At 40.9% G+C, this 14783-nt stretch overlaps 1 protein-coding gene across 4 annotated transcripts in view; it reads right to left on the bottom strand.

Moving 5' to 3' along the window:
* The window catches only part of CAPN7 (calpain 7), a 44132-nt gene extending 29638 nt beyond the window's left edge, over nucleotides 1-14494 (bottom strand). For all 4 annotated transcript variants that reach the window (XR_009054208.1, XM_057737861.1, XM_057737862.1 and 1 more), the window contains exons 1-6: nucleotides 14206-14494; nucleotides 11816-11924; nucleotides 7930-8087; nucleotides 6051-6118; nucleotides 3904-4104; nucleotides 1641-1727 (exon numbers count right to left, since the gene is read on the bottom strand). Coding sequence is in view for 3 of the 4 variants with exons in the window: in XM_057737861.1 (XP_057593844.1) it covers nucleotides 1641-1727; nucleotides 3904-4104; nucleotides 6051-6118; nucleotides 7930-8087; nucleotides 11816-11924; nucleotides 14206-14307 (725 nt within the window). In the remaining variant the exon portion in view is untranslated. The remainder of the gene's footprint in view (nucleotides 1-1640; nucleotides 1728-3903; nucleotides 4105-6050; nucleotides 6119-7929; nucleotides 8088-11815; nucleotides 11925-14205) is intronic.
* Nucleotides 14495-14783: the final 289 nt, after the last annotated feature.

The raw sequence follows: 14783 nt of genomic DNA, 5'->3' as shown, positions 1-14783 counted from the left end.
CTTAATATGTTACACAAAGATTGGGACTACAAGTTTATATCTCTACTTGGATATAACCATGTAAGAGCATCTTAGAATAACTGATTCACATTTTCATAATTATAATAATATTGATGAATATCTTTTATATAAATCTTTGATGAGATCTGTAAATACTTTTTAGAATTGGTTTCTTGGAGTGAAATCACTGGTCACATGGGTATAAACATTTTTAAAGTATTTGAAACATACAGCCAAATTATGTAGTATAATTTAGTATTTAACAGAATAATTATTTTCTAACAGTTAATCCTTATTACATAGTGCTTGCTATAGAACAAGCACCAATATAAGTGCTTTATATTTTATTAACTCATTTAATCACCACAGTAACACCATGAGAAGGGTTCTATCATTAGTTTAAAATCTGAGGCAGATTAAAAAACTTGAAGTGTCACACAGGAGATGACAATGGAGAGTGTGGGTCTGGACTCCGTGACTTTAACGTCAGCTAAGCTTCTTAGATCTAAACATTCCCCAGATCCAAATCAGTCACTAGCATCGCATGGGTGCCTTGAGTGAAAACCTTGGCTGATAACTTACTGGCTTTGAGATGTCTAAATTCTGCCCACCCAAGAAGAGCAAAACACTAGAAATGAGACAGCAGCTCTTCTGTTCTTTACAGTCTTTACATATTTTGTACACAATAAGCATTCAACTCTCTGCTTCTTTCTGATAATAAATATGACATGCTCACTGCAGAAATTTTGAAAAATAAAATGTTTTAAAAAGTAAATCACCTAATTTTGCTGCCTAAAGATAACCACTGTAAACATTTTGATGTATAACCTACATCATTTTTTTCTGTATATCTATAAATACATGAAAGGAAAAACAAAATTTGGATGTTATGTATAATTTTCTATCTTTTAAAATTTACATAATGTAAGCATTTTTCCTGTATTTTTCAAAGACTTATTTTTTATGGGTAGCATAATATGTAATATAATAATATGAACATGCCGTTATTGAATCATTCCCATATGGTATCCCATACTGTGGGATACCAAGTTTGTTTCAATAATTTTTTGCTGTAACAGACACTTTGATAAATGCTCTTATTATATACATCTTTAATCGAATTTTAATTTCCTTGGGATGACTGGAAGCTGGGAGTCCTGAAACAAACAATGGTTTTAAGGTGCCTGACATAAGCTGCCACTGTCCTGGAAGGCTGTGGTAAATAACACTTTCACAGTGAACCCTTTCCTTGAACTGGATCTTAGTAAACAACGATCTTGTCACTCCATCCCACCTTTCTATTCAATGCCCTTGCTGACCTGCACTTCTGTTGTGATCCAACACCAACTGGACAAATATTTACCCACTACTTACTTACCTTGGCCAGGTACCGTGTCACACTATGAGTATAACCTCAGGCAAAAGGAGGCGCCTTGTGTCCTCTCACCAGGAAACGCTCAGCAGCGCTCGCGCAAGGCTGCCCCACCTCCTTCCCACAGCCACGCCTCTTTTCCAATCAAATTTCTTTATTACAAATTTTAGTTTCAAGGCTATGGATTTAATTGTACTTCAGAGGATAGGAAAAGTACTAAATAATTAAAACAATTTTGAGAGTAAAAATTGCAATAGTGCTTACTTACCAGAAAGGCATTGGATAAGCAAAACGTTCCCTCAGATCAATGCTCATGAAAGGAACATATTCCATACCATTTATTTTTGATGTTGTCCTATAAAACACAAGGAAAAAAGTCTAAAGTAAATCTTCAAGTCTACCTTAATTATCAATTTTATTTAAACTCCTTAAAATTTAAATGACAAGGTATGGTACTGTAATAAAATTAAACTCACAATCTCCTGTAATGCTGATAACTTCATTTGAACAAAATTTTCAAATAGTGAAATACCATAAAATAATCCAATTCAATTCAATAAGTTATTCTTTTAAGACTAACATCCTTTACAACAAAACAACTGTCTCAAGATAGGCCTACAGTAGAGGTATTAAAAGTGTCCATCCTCTGTGTCTGCATCTCTATTCCTACCCTGCCACTAGGTTCATCAGTACCATTTTTCTAGATTCCATATATATGTTACCATACAGTATTTGTTTTTCTCTTTCTGATTTACTTCACTCTGTATGACAGACTCTAGGACCATCCACCTCACTTCAAATAGCTCAAATTCATTCCTTTTTATGGCTGAGTAGAGAGTAGCATTGACGGATACACACTACCAAATGTAAAACAGATGGCTAGTGGGAAGCTACTACAGAGCACAGGGAGATCAGCTTGATGCTTTGTGAAGACCTAAAGGGGTGTGATAGAGAGGTTGGGAGGGAGGCTCAAGAGGGAGGGGATATATGCATACATGTGGCTGATTCACTTTGTTGTACAGCAGAAAGTGACACAATACTGTAAAGCAATTATACTCCAAAAAAAAAAAAAGTGTCACCAGGACACAAAGCAACTTATATCCTAAGCCTAAAGAGAAAAAGCAATTGCTTAGTTCTTTGAGGATTTAAAAAACATGACCTTTACAATTCTGGGAAATATGTTCTTATATTTTCTGGTTATGAGACTAAAGAATGGGTAGTGAAGGAAGTGGCATAGATAACAGCTATGGCCTCTTGACAAATTCAAGAAATGTGGCTTGCAGTAGCTTTGCATACACTCTTCCTGTTTAGTGTATGTGTTTATTCACACATATTAGCTATTTCCTTCTGTTTCTTTCCCGCACTTTACTTAGAAGGAGTTGCAAGGTAACTTAATTTAGTCTCTAGGTAACAATATACAGTGAGACTATGACTGACTTTGAGGACTAATTAATACAACGGGTGATGAACATAACGTCTGTGTATCCTCATTTTGAGATGGTGAGAGCTTTTCACTTGAGTGAAGGACAGCTGCATCCTGTTAGGTAGGAACACAGGGCTGCTGCAGTGCAGAATCTCAAACGCGTGCAGAAGGGAGTGCGTGGACGCTGAGTAGCCACAGTGCTGGGCTGCTACTGACTTGTCTCTCAGGCCCCAAACCACTCTTTGTGTCCTGCTTTGTGTTGTGTTGGCTCATACACATTTTTTCTAGGCAAAGAGAGCCAGATTAGTAGGTGTAGAATTAAAATCTTTAGCAGGAAGAGAGAAAAATGCCCTCAGGTGGCTGCTAAAGAGGAAGGAGCCCTTCCAGTGCAATTTCAGGACTCCGGAAAGAGCAACTTCTTCACGATGAGCGGCAGCTCTAAGCAGGCTGATCTCCAAGTGAAGAGCAGCCGCACTGGCTCACAACAGGCGACTGAGGATTTCCACAGCCTGTTCTTTTGCATTTTTAACATCCCCTGAGGCTGCTTCCAGACACTGAGCTGGCTTCCCAGCCCAGGTGTTGGCAAACTCTTTCTGTAAAGGGCCAGACAGTATATAGTTTTGGCTTTGCAATGAGGTCTGTCACATATTGTGGGCTATTGTTTTTTCTTTTTTGCAACCCTTTAAAGAAATGTGGAAAACCACTCAAAGCTTAAGGCTGCCCTTTGCTGACTCTGGCCTAGACTGCTATTTCAAGGTAACAATTTTTTTCCTATTAGGGCTCTGGTCGCAAGGTTGAAGAGATGATGGATGGTCTGCCAATTGCCATAGCTCTACTTTGCCCCATAACCTTTATTATTCAATGTTGAAAAACGCTAAGGTTTTCAGAAAAAAAATACATCTAGCGGCAATGCAAATACTGAGATATACTACAACAAATTTTAACTATTTCAAGTTGTAACTATGTGATGACATAATTTATAATTACATAATAGCACGACACATTATAACCAAGATGTGACTACTCTGCAAACCTAATGAAAGTAACGTTACCTGCACTGATTATGTTAGCAAAACTGTTCATTACCACCAACCATAAACTGATTTACCTGAGAACTTCTATTTCCTCTGCTGTGTATCTCTGTCCTTGTGCATCACATGACTGTGGACTTATAAACGGCTGAGGTCTTTCAAGGAAGGGATTAGTTCCTAGTGGAAAATGTGCCCTCACTGGAGGTGGCTTCGGTTTAACATTCGTTGCCTTGATTTTGCATGATGGCTTCGTTAAAGGCTCACTCAGTGCTTCTGCTCTATAATAGAGAGAGGTACAGCAAAACCATTCTAGTTTTCCTTCTCACATTTAAGCTTTCTAGAACGCAAAGTTTACTTCAAGAACCAGTCAAGCATCCCCAATAAAATCAGTATATAAAATTTTTACATACCACTCAACAGTTCACTGCTAAGCTACTCCCAAAAGTAAGGGGAGTATTTCTGCAAACAACACTATATTGACAACATTAATTGAGCACTTATTGCATGTCAGATCCTATGCAAGGTAAGGGGGATACAAGAATGTATGAAACACAAACCCAAGGTGCCCTTAGTGTCTTGGGGAAAGAAAGACAACTGCATTAAAAGTGAGATGCGAGGCTGGAAGTAGTCTATGCGTGCAAATGCACAGCAGGAGTTATTGACTTAATGATGGGAAGAGGGTGAGTCAGGCAACATTTTGCCAAATTGACATCTGAGCTGCAGAGGAGTCCACCCGCACAACAAGGAAGGTTCTAAGCAGAGAAGAGCACGAGCAAATGTGCGGACGTGCGAAACAGCAGAACAAGCTGAGGTGATTTCAGAAGAATGAGAGGCAGCAGGAGATGAGGCCGGTGGCAGGGATTGGATCACAGAAGGCCTCACATGGTATTTAAGGGAATTTTGACTTCATTCTGTCAAAGAATAAGCTAAAAAAACGGAAGTTCTTAATCTAAGGTCTTTATATGAGATTTAGGAGTCTTAATACTATGAAATTATATGCAAATAAACTGTTATCTTTTGCCTAGAGTGTATCCATTTCTTAGAGGTCCTCACAGGAGCCCATGGCTGCCCCACGCCCTGTGCTGAGGATGCCCTCAAGGAGCACTAGATGGGTTACCCCCACAGGTAATAAAGGCCACCTAATGATTCTGACGGGGGAAAGTCAAAATGGAGAACGTCTATGTGTCGAGTGCCCATAGCTTCATGAATTTGGAGAAACAAACTGAATGTTAGCTGATGGTAGTGAAGGAGGGATGACCACTACAGCTCGATAAAAAAGAAGGACTGGGGACAGCACAGCTACCTAGCCTGAGCCTCAAAAGGAGCTATTTGATTAATTTGTGCTGTAACTATAAATGCTATTCCACCCTTTTCCTTTGTCTATAATGCTTTGTCTATACAAGAGGTTAATTCTCTTGTGCAAATATGTTCATTATTTCGACAAGTAGCCACTGAGCACATACTGTATGTCTGGCTCTCTGCTAGGCGCTCGGTTCCAGCACTCAACAAAGATAACATTCTCTGCACTCACACAGCTTATATTTGGGGGATGGGGGCTGGAAGAGACACAGACGTTGACAACAAATAGGATAAACTGGTAAATTTCATACACCTTAGAAAACAGAGTTATGGGAAAGAATATTAGAACAGACAGACCAGGACAGAAGTATTGGAGGACATTCAGTTTTAAACAGAATGGTGAAGGCAGGTCTGCTGAGAAGTTGACATTTGAGCAAAGAGCCGAGGGAGCTGCACACAGGTACAAACTGGGGTATGTGAATGGCTGGCTCGCTCCTGATGCCCCCATTTCTAGTAGTAGCTCTCGAAGGCTCTCTGGAAGTTCTCTCTTTGGAAGTCTGATATTACACAACAGAAGGGAAGTGTTCCATTTCAAATACCATAATCATTTTTTTTTAGACACAGCAAAAACTAAATAAAACATTTGACTGATGCATTTTTTGTGTTTAAAGCAGGGCTGAGGACGCAGATGAATAAGCTGCTCTCTGTTCCCCTAAGGAGTTTACCATCTAGTGAGCCAAAATGACATGTAGAGAAAAGCAGCAGGGACCTAGAGAGGAGTAAATTCACTAAGAGGAAGACAGCAGCTTGCTCTGGATCTCAGGCTTGTTACTGCGAGCTCCACCGCACATTCAGATAAACCTGTCACCCTGAGGTAACAGTGCACTGCCACCCACGGATGACAACTCAAGGGACCAAAACTCACCTGTCTAGTGCCTGTCGAGCCAACTGCTTCAGTTTATTTTGCAGAGTTTTATCAGCGGTTTCGTAAGACTTAAGAGAAACAGAGACAGACATTCCAAAGCATAATTATTAACTTGCTTGATCTATGTTATTTCTAAGCAAAAAAAAATTACAATGCACATTACACTTCGTAAAATTATGAAAGAATGAACCAAGACACTTTATTTTTGTCCTTAAAGGTATCATTTAAAATTGTGTTGAAAACTCGTCACTGAGGGTAAACCCTAACACCACATAACATGGACAGGTGGTAAGTGGAACGCAGCCCTAGGATCACAGCGCCGCAGAAGGCTGAGCAGCAGGAACCCCAGAAGAGTAGGGCTGCTGTACTAAGTGAAGTAAGTCAGCAGGAGAAAGACAAGCACCTTAGGACTTCACTCATATGTGGAGTCTAAAAGACAAAACAAACAAAATAAAACAAACTTACAGGTACAGAGAACAGATTAGTGGTTTCCAGAGGGGAAGGGGGCTGAAGGATAAGCAAAATGGGTGAAGAGGTCAACTGTATGGTAAGGGGAGGTAACCAGACTTGTGGCGGTGATCACTCTGCTGTGCATACAGAGGTTGAATTATAACGCTGTACTGTGCACTGAAACTTATATAATAAAAAACAAAAACCCCAGCACTCACCCGTAATCTCGGTACCTACAGGAATGAGGCTAGACGGTTCCTCTGAATAAAAGACCTTGGACAAAGAGCCGGCCCTCTGAACAATACGGAGAACACCACTGTCTACCACATCACACCTCCGGTCAATGTGTTAGTCTCATGCACCAGATAGCCAGTAGAGCTAACAGGCCCACCGGGCTCCTCGGGAAGCAGTAAAAACCACTCAGAATATAGACTCTACACTGCAAATTTATAAAGCTCTCCCAAACCACTAACTTATTAGTGTATGAAACTGAAAAAAAGGGGGAAGTTTTTGTGTGTGTGTGTGTGTGTGTGTGATGAACCAACATTTTCCTTTTTTTTTTTAAACTGAAGTATAGTTGATTTACAGTGTTGTGTTAGTTTCAGGTGTATAGCAAAGTAATTCAGTTATACATATACTTCTATTCTTTTTCAGATTCTTTCCCATTACAGGTTATTACAAGATACTGAGTATACTTCCCTGTGCTATACAGCAGGCCTTTGTTATCTATTTTAAATACAGTGGTGTGTATCTGTTAATCCCAAATTCCTAATTTATCCCTCCCCCACGAAGTTTATTTTAAATTCACAGATTGTGATGGTGAATTCCTCCTGTAATAAGTTAATTTTAGTTATAGGGGTATAAAAACGTCAAAAATGGTACCCGTAATTTAAAAAAACAATTGCCGGGCTTCCCTGGTGGTACAGTGGTTAAGAATCCACCTGCCAATGCAGGGAACATGGGTTCAATCTGTGGTTCGGGAAGATACCACATGCCATGGAGCAACTAAGCCTGTGCCACAACTACTGAAATCTGCACACCTAGAACCCATGCTCCGCAACAAGAGAAGCCTCCCGTAGTAAGAAGCCTGTGCACCACCATGAAGAGTAGCCCCCACTTGCCGCAACTAGAGAAAGCCCGTGCGCAGCAACAAAAACCCAATGCAGCCAATAAATAAATAAATATTTATAAAAAATAAAAATAAAAAACAACTGCCAAGTGACTCAATCTCAATACTGTCAAATTTTTAACAAGATGTTAAAATCCATTATTAATTTTCTACTTTTCATTATCTTTTAATGAGGAGTAACTTAGTTACATGTATAGCAACAGGATAATTTTTTTATTTAAGGAATTAAGTAAAATTCACTAGTAAGCTGAGAAATTTCTTAGCATAATACCACCAAACTTAACTTGTTATTATACATACGGTTTTCAGACAGAGATCTACAGCTTCTGTATACAATTCTATAGCATCTTCAACGTTCCCTTTTTCATCTTCGTCAAAAGCTTGTGTAACGAGGAAATGGGCACGCTCTAAGTCCAACTGGTGTTTTGATTTCAAAGGATCTGCACTCTTTGACTGAACTAGGAAAGGAAAAAAGCCACGTAGAAGAACTAGAATAGGGAAAAAGTCATATACCTATATATATATCCAGGGAACAACATACCATTTTAATACATTCTTTACCAAAACTCTATAATCCTTCATTAAAAAAGCTTAGCAAGGTCAAAAAAAATCATTAAAAAAAATTTCTCCGAATTTCTATCTGTCCCTACCAGACTTTATTTAAAAAATAAAACATAGTAGTTCTCCCCACTAAAACGGAAACTTGGAAAACATGAAATATAAAGAAACAATTATGTTTTAAGGTAATTTAAATTTTTTTTCAGTACAGACAATAATTATATAATATACTAGGCCTCGATGGTAAAATTCATGCTATTTCCCATTCACCTGGGTCCAGAATAAGCTATATTTTTACTGCTCTTTGAAATAAGTGCTTCTGTTTGTTCTTAATATGAGGGTGAGTCAAAAATTATCCGCACTCTGGTTATATTAAAACTTCTATAAATTCTACAGCCAGAGTGCCCTAATATAGATAGGTATCCCTAAGAGATTTGCATCTGGAATATATAAACAACTCAACAATAAAAGGACAAACCCTATATAAAATGGGTGTGATGACTACATCATCAACTGTGTCAACTGACTGGGTCACAGGTTACGCAGCCATTTGGCTAAACAAGATTTCTGGGTAGCCTGTGAGGATGTTTCTGAATGAAATTAGCATCTGAATTGATACTGAAAGCAGACTGCCCCCCGCCAATGTGGGTGGGCACCATCTAATCCACTGTGAGCCTGAAAAGAACAAAAGGCAGAGGGGGAGAATCTGCCCTCACTGCAGGAATGCCTGAGCCCAACACCTCGGGTCTTCTCCTGCCCTCAGGCCTTTGGACTTGGACTGAAGAACCACACCACTGGCCTTCCTGAGTCTCCAGCTTGCAGAGGGCGAACAGTGGGACTTCTTAGCCTCCATAATTGCATGAGCCAAGTCATAATAAATCTCTTTAAGTACATCCTGCTGTTTCTGTTTGTCTGGAGAACCCTGACTTACACCACGGGCAAAGGGCAAAGGATCTGTACCGCCATTCCTCCAAAGCAGATACAGTACGGCCAAGGGGCACACGATGCCCAGCATCATCTCCCATCAGGAAATACATCTCAAAACCACAGTAAGATGCCATTTTATACCCACTAGCATGGCTAAAATAAAACAGCAGAAAATAACAAGTGCTGATAAGGATGCAAAGGAAATGAACACTGCTGGTGGAACTGTCAAGTGGAATAGCCACTGTGGAAAACAGGTTAGCAGTTCCTCAAAAAGTCAGACATAAAGCTACCATATGACCTAGCAATTCTACTTCTGGGTATATGTCCAAGAGAACTGAAAACATATGTCCACACAGAAACTTAGACACAAGTGTTCCTAACAGCATTACTAATAACAAACAAAAGGTGGGACCAAGCCAAGGTCCACCAACTCATGAATGGATAAATAAAATGTGGTATGTTAACACAATGGCATATTATTCAACCACAAAAAGAAACGAAGTACTGAAACATGCTACAACACGGATAAACCCTGAAAACATTATGCTAAATAAAAGACGCCAGACACAAAAGGCCACATACTGGATGATTCCATTTACATGAAATGTCCACAATAGGTAAATCCACGGAGGCAGAAAATAGATTAGTGGTTGCTAAGGCCTAGGGTGTGAGAGGAATGGGGAATGGCTACTAGTGGCTAAGGTTTCTTTTAGGGTGACAAAAATGTTCTGAAGTTAGGTAGTGGTGATGGTTGCACAACTCTGGGAATACACTAAAAACCACCAAACTGTACACTGTAAGAAGCTGAATTTTATGGTATGTGAATTGTCTTGATAAAACTGTTATCTTTTTTAAAAAAAAGCTTTAAATTTTGTTTGTCTCAAAATTGCATTTGATCTTTTAAAAACTATAACCCTGGGTAACACCTCTCTACAGTATGCACTAATCTTTTTTAAAAGAATGTTAAAATATTTAGCTCAAGGTTTCTCAGCCTTGGCACTACTGACATTTTCGGCTGGATAACTCTTTGCTGTGGACGGTCCTATGCATTGTAGGATTTTCCCTGTAGCACTATCCCTGCCTCCTACCCAACCAGATGCTAGTAGCGTACTGCATCCCCACCCCAGCATAAACACCAAACATCTCTCCAGACGTTGCCAAATGTCCTGAGGGGCAAAACCGATGCTGGCTGAAAACGACTATCTAGCCTAAGGTTTCACAACTACAAGTGGAAGGGTAGGGACGCAACTTACATCTTTTAATTCCAAGTCTTGACTTTTTTATACTACATTGGTGAATTTCAAGCTGGGTTACCTTTCCCCAACCCCAAAGTCAAGCCATCTCTCAAAGTCTCTTGACTGTCAGCAGACTTCATCTGTTTTAAAAATTGGGATTCTGAACAAGATTTTTATTTGAAAAAGGACTCTTCTGCTTGAAATGATAATTAAGTAAAACATTTAATTCTCTACAGATTACACTCCACCTGTTGAACAAATGGGTCAAAAAGCTGGCAAACCATTGAAGGTATATTATGCTTTAAAAATCCTTTTTGAACTTCTGTTTCACTGGGAAGTTTTCATTCTTCCAGAGATTAGGGCTGTCTCATTCCGTGCCTGAGTATCATATAAACATCACATTTATAAATTTAAAAACTTCATTTACTTAGCTGGGAAAATGAAGTGCCTCAATTCCACAGTATTTTGAATACACGAATCAGTATAACTTTGTATTAAGTGAGGCCCTGACACAAAGGCAGTCGACTTCTCAATGCATGCAATTTCTGGGCACTATCTTAAAGGAAACTGCCGTGTCTATAAGGGGACAAGGGACTGTCATAACAAGAAACCCAACAATCAAATCTACTTTATCCTAACTATGAGCTTGTAACTGCTCGTATCTATTCAGAATGAGTGGTGGAAAGTAGCACAAAGTCCAACAGAGAATGCTGAATAAGCCTCCTCTAAGCTTGTGCCTTTATTATACAGTCACAGAAAAAAGGGGTTAAAAAGAAAGAGTCCTCAGCGACATGAATGGATTTCTAAAACAAAACGTCGATAGGTGGTCATTTTCTTCCCTACCACGTGAACAGTAGATTTTGCCAGGAACCACTTACCTCTAACAGAACTGTGATCATTAAGCCTGTGAACTTGTTTTACAGCATTTGCCAGGCAGTTTGCAAAAATAAATACAGGCTGTTCCAGGTCTCTGTTTACGTGTCACTTTTCCAAGATACAATTTAAAACAAGAGTTTAGCTAAGGTCTTGAGGTTGAGGATATCAAAATAGTAAAGACTGAACCCACTACTGAAGTCTTTAGACACTGAAGAGGAGGAGTCATTTAATTTTAATAGCAGGATACAGCATGGGACAGATATTTAAAAGCAGATTTTAACAGGGTCCTCATACTGATTCTGCCAATGATACACTATTCAAATGCACATAATTCATCTTCATCCCCCTGGGAAATTAGGATATCAGGCTATACCACCTCTAAGGTTCCTCTTCACAGATCTACCACTTATTCCCGCATTATGATTTTCAAAGATGTAATTACCAAAAAAGGAATAAGCAAAAACAAGTAAGGATCAAAAATCAAGGATGTAAACAAAAAGGAAAGAGAAACACAGGGGAAAAGTAAGATGTAACGGGAGAGAAGAAAAAAAAAAAAACAACAGTGATGTGGTTAGTAGTTCTTTACCAACCTGCTGAATGTAAAGCCTGCACTCTTTCCAGATACTCATTTATTTTTTCTTGAATATGTTCTAGGCTTGATCCTGCCATCTCAGCATAAATTAAAGCTTGTGCAGCTTCCTAAAAATAAAAGAATTCAAAGGAATCAGATGAACTGCAGTTTGAGTTTTCTTTACTACTTTCTAACTCACTATTGGTTTCTATGAATGACAAAACAAGAATGTCTTTAAGATACCAGTAATTTTTTTTCATAAAGTAAATTAGTTATATATTCCTTTACTAATATTTTTCAGTTCTCAATGCTCTCAATTTTCTCATACTGTTGAAAATACATGAAGTCAGATAGAAGGGGCTGATTATAAATATTTTCTTCGAATAACTGTGAGTTATATGTTCTTTGTTTTCCTTTTTCTTTATGCAATAGGTCAGACTGTGAAAAGGTGAATTGGGTCTTGAAAGCATTAGAACAGACAATATCTGATACAATTAAACTAAACATCAATAAAAGGTTGGAAGAAATTATAAAGGTTAAATATCTCTGGAAAGAAAATCTTTTTCTCCATAGAAAATACTGTCAAAGGGGGACACATTTTAAGGCAGATTTCAGTTGTATGAAGTAAACTTATTTTAATTAAGAAAACCTGGATGCGTCTCAGTCCGTGACTTCCTCAGCCAGTGACTTCCTCAGCCAGTGACTTCCTCAGCCAGTTAGGCTGCACTGGTGAGGAAAAGCCTCCATTCTCACCATCACCATTCCAGTAGGGTGACCAACGCTACCACACACACAACAGAGAGACTTTCCCAAGCACCACCACCTTCCCTGCAGGAATCTAGGCCTCCGCTTCAAGGAACCTCAAGCCTCATTACCTGGATACAAAGAAGCCACCTACTGAGCAACACTTTTTGAATCCAGTTATTGGAGCAGGACCTGTTTCCCTGAACTTACAAAATCAGTAAGAAGAGTACAGTTTTGATCCAAATGGAAATTGGGGGTAGAAGAGAGAGGTTTTCCTCAGATTCTGCAATTCAGATATTTCAGGGGAGGAAAATATAACTGAACATGCAAATATTAAAACCAATTTTTAAAACTGTTGGTATCAATTTTATCTTCTTGCTCATTTCATTTACACTTAAAAGTGATTAACAATGAAGGAATTCCTAACAGAACAGCATGAAAACAGAAAACACTAAGTATCTGATACAGTTTACATAAATAGCTCCTAGAAACACAATCACTCTTCGGATTCTCTCACGGAAAAGAAATTCTTCATAATAACATGAATGGAATCCTATAGCAAAACAAGAGGCACTGCACAGTATTATTTCCTTTCGCTTTAGAAAAAGCTACTTCATATGGCACTATATTTACCTATGAACGTTTGTCAGTTATCTCACAAAACTAATAAAACACAGTTTTAGTTTTAAAGAAATACCACGAAATTGGTATGAAATTGTCAAAAAAAAAAAAAAAGTCCGAAAAGAATGATTCTGAAACACACCCAAAGTCTGTAAATACAGATTAAAAGATGAAGGCAGTCATATACTAATCTGAGAAAAGCCAGCCACACAGTATGGATAGCACATAAATTTATGGGAAAAAATTACTACTACTGTATTATCAAAGCCTGCCATTCTTTCTAAAAGCAAAGAGGACACTATCAAGAGGATACGGCTACCTCCACCGGGAGGCGGAGGGCACGCTGGAGCTGGAGGGGTGTGTTTGCAGGTCCTCAGCGTTGGGGCGCAGACGGCGGACAGTGAGCTCCTACTGTGATTTAATAACTCTGGCCCCAGTCATTTATCCAGGGGAAATATCAAAGAAAAGTGTAAAGCATTAGCTACGAGGGTAGGACGACGCTGAGGATCCAAGATGAAGAGAAAATGGCCAGAAGAGTTTGTAAAGAAACTATAGCACACCCACGTAATGGAATACTATGTCTCCATCATTAACAAGGTTATATCACGAAACTTTAAAAAAATTTAAAAATTTTAAAAGTTCAAATGAGAACAGATTTTTAAAAAGTATAAACAAACAAACAAAAAAGTATAAACAGTCCGATCCAAGGTTTTTTTTTTTTTTTTAAGGTATGTGCACACGCGCGTAGAAAGACAAAAGATACACATATGTCAGATACTGGGGCGCGCGCTGTCCTCTTTCCTGACTGACTTTCTGCGTCCTTCCCGGGCACTTTCCGTGCACATCCGCGCACATCGCGATGATGAGAAGCGGCGAGCTGACCGCCCGCCCCGCCGCCGCCGCCCTCAGCAGCGGGCAGCGGGCACCCGCCAGCAGGACCGACCGCGGCCAAAGCGGCGACCGAGCCCCCGGGCCGGCCCCGGCGCCTCGGTCCGGCCACCGCCCGGCCGGGGACAGCGGGAGGGGGACCCGCCCCCAGCCCACCTTGTAGTAAAACACTGCCTCCGAGTAGCGGCCCTCGTGGTCGCGCTGCACCGCCAGCCGCGCGAACTGCACCGCGTCCCGCTCCAGCGCCGCCGAGTCCATGGCGGCCCCACGCCGAGGCCCGCCGCCGGCCGCCGCGCGCTCGGGGGCCGGGTGAGGACCCGGGCCGCGCGGAAGGAGTGGCGGAGCTCACTTCCGGCGGCTGAGGGAGGACGGCGACCGGCCGACCGGCACAGCTCCGCTTCCCGGCCTGCCGGCAGCCTTGCTCCGCGGCCGCCGCATTCCCCGCCCCGCCCACCGGCCCCATTGCGCAGGCGCAGCCTGGCCCGCGCAGGTGCTTGGGGTGCCAAGCCGGCCGAGGCCCTGCTCAGTGGATGGGGCGGGGAGGGCGAGGGTGGTGGGCGGGGCCCGGCCTGCGCGGGGCCGTGTGCACGTGACCGCCGAGGCGCCCCAGATTGGCTCGGCAGTAGCGGTGCCACGTCCGAGCGGCTGCCGGCCTCGCCGCCTGCCTGCCCGGGCGGTTCCTGTGGAGGCTGTTGCTGGCCAGACTGGGCGCAGGGGCGCATGCGCGCCACGGA

This window comes from Hippopotamus amphibius, chromosome 6 (genome assembly GCF_030028045.1).
Source record: "Hippopotamus amphibius kiboko isolate mHipAmp2 chromosome 6, mHipAmp2.hap2, whole genome shotgun sequence".
NCBI lineage: Eukaryota > Metazoa > Chordata > Mammalia > Artiodactyla > Hippopotamidae > Hippopotamus > Hippopotamus amphibius.
The sequence above is the reverse complement of the archived record's forward strand: the minus strand, read 5'-3'. Positions and strand labels throughout refer to the sequence as shown.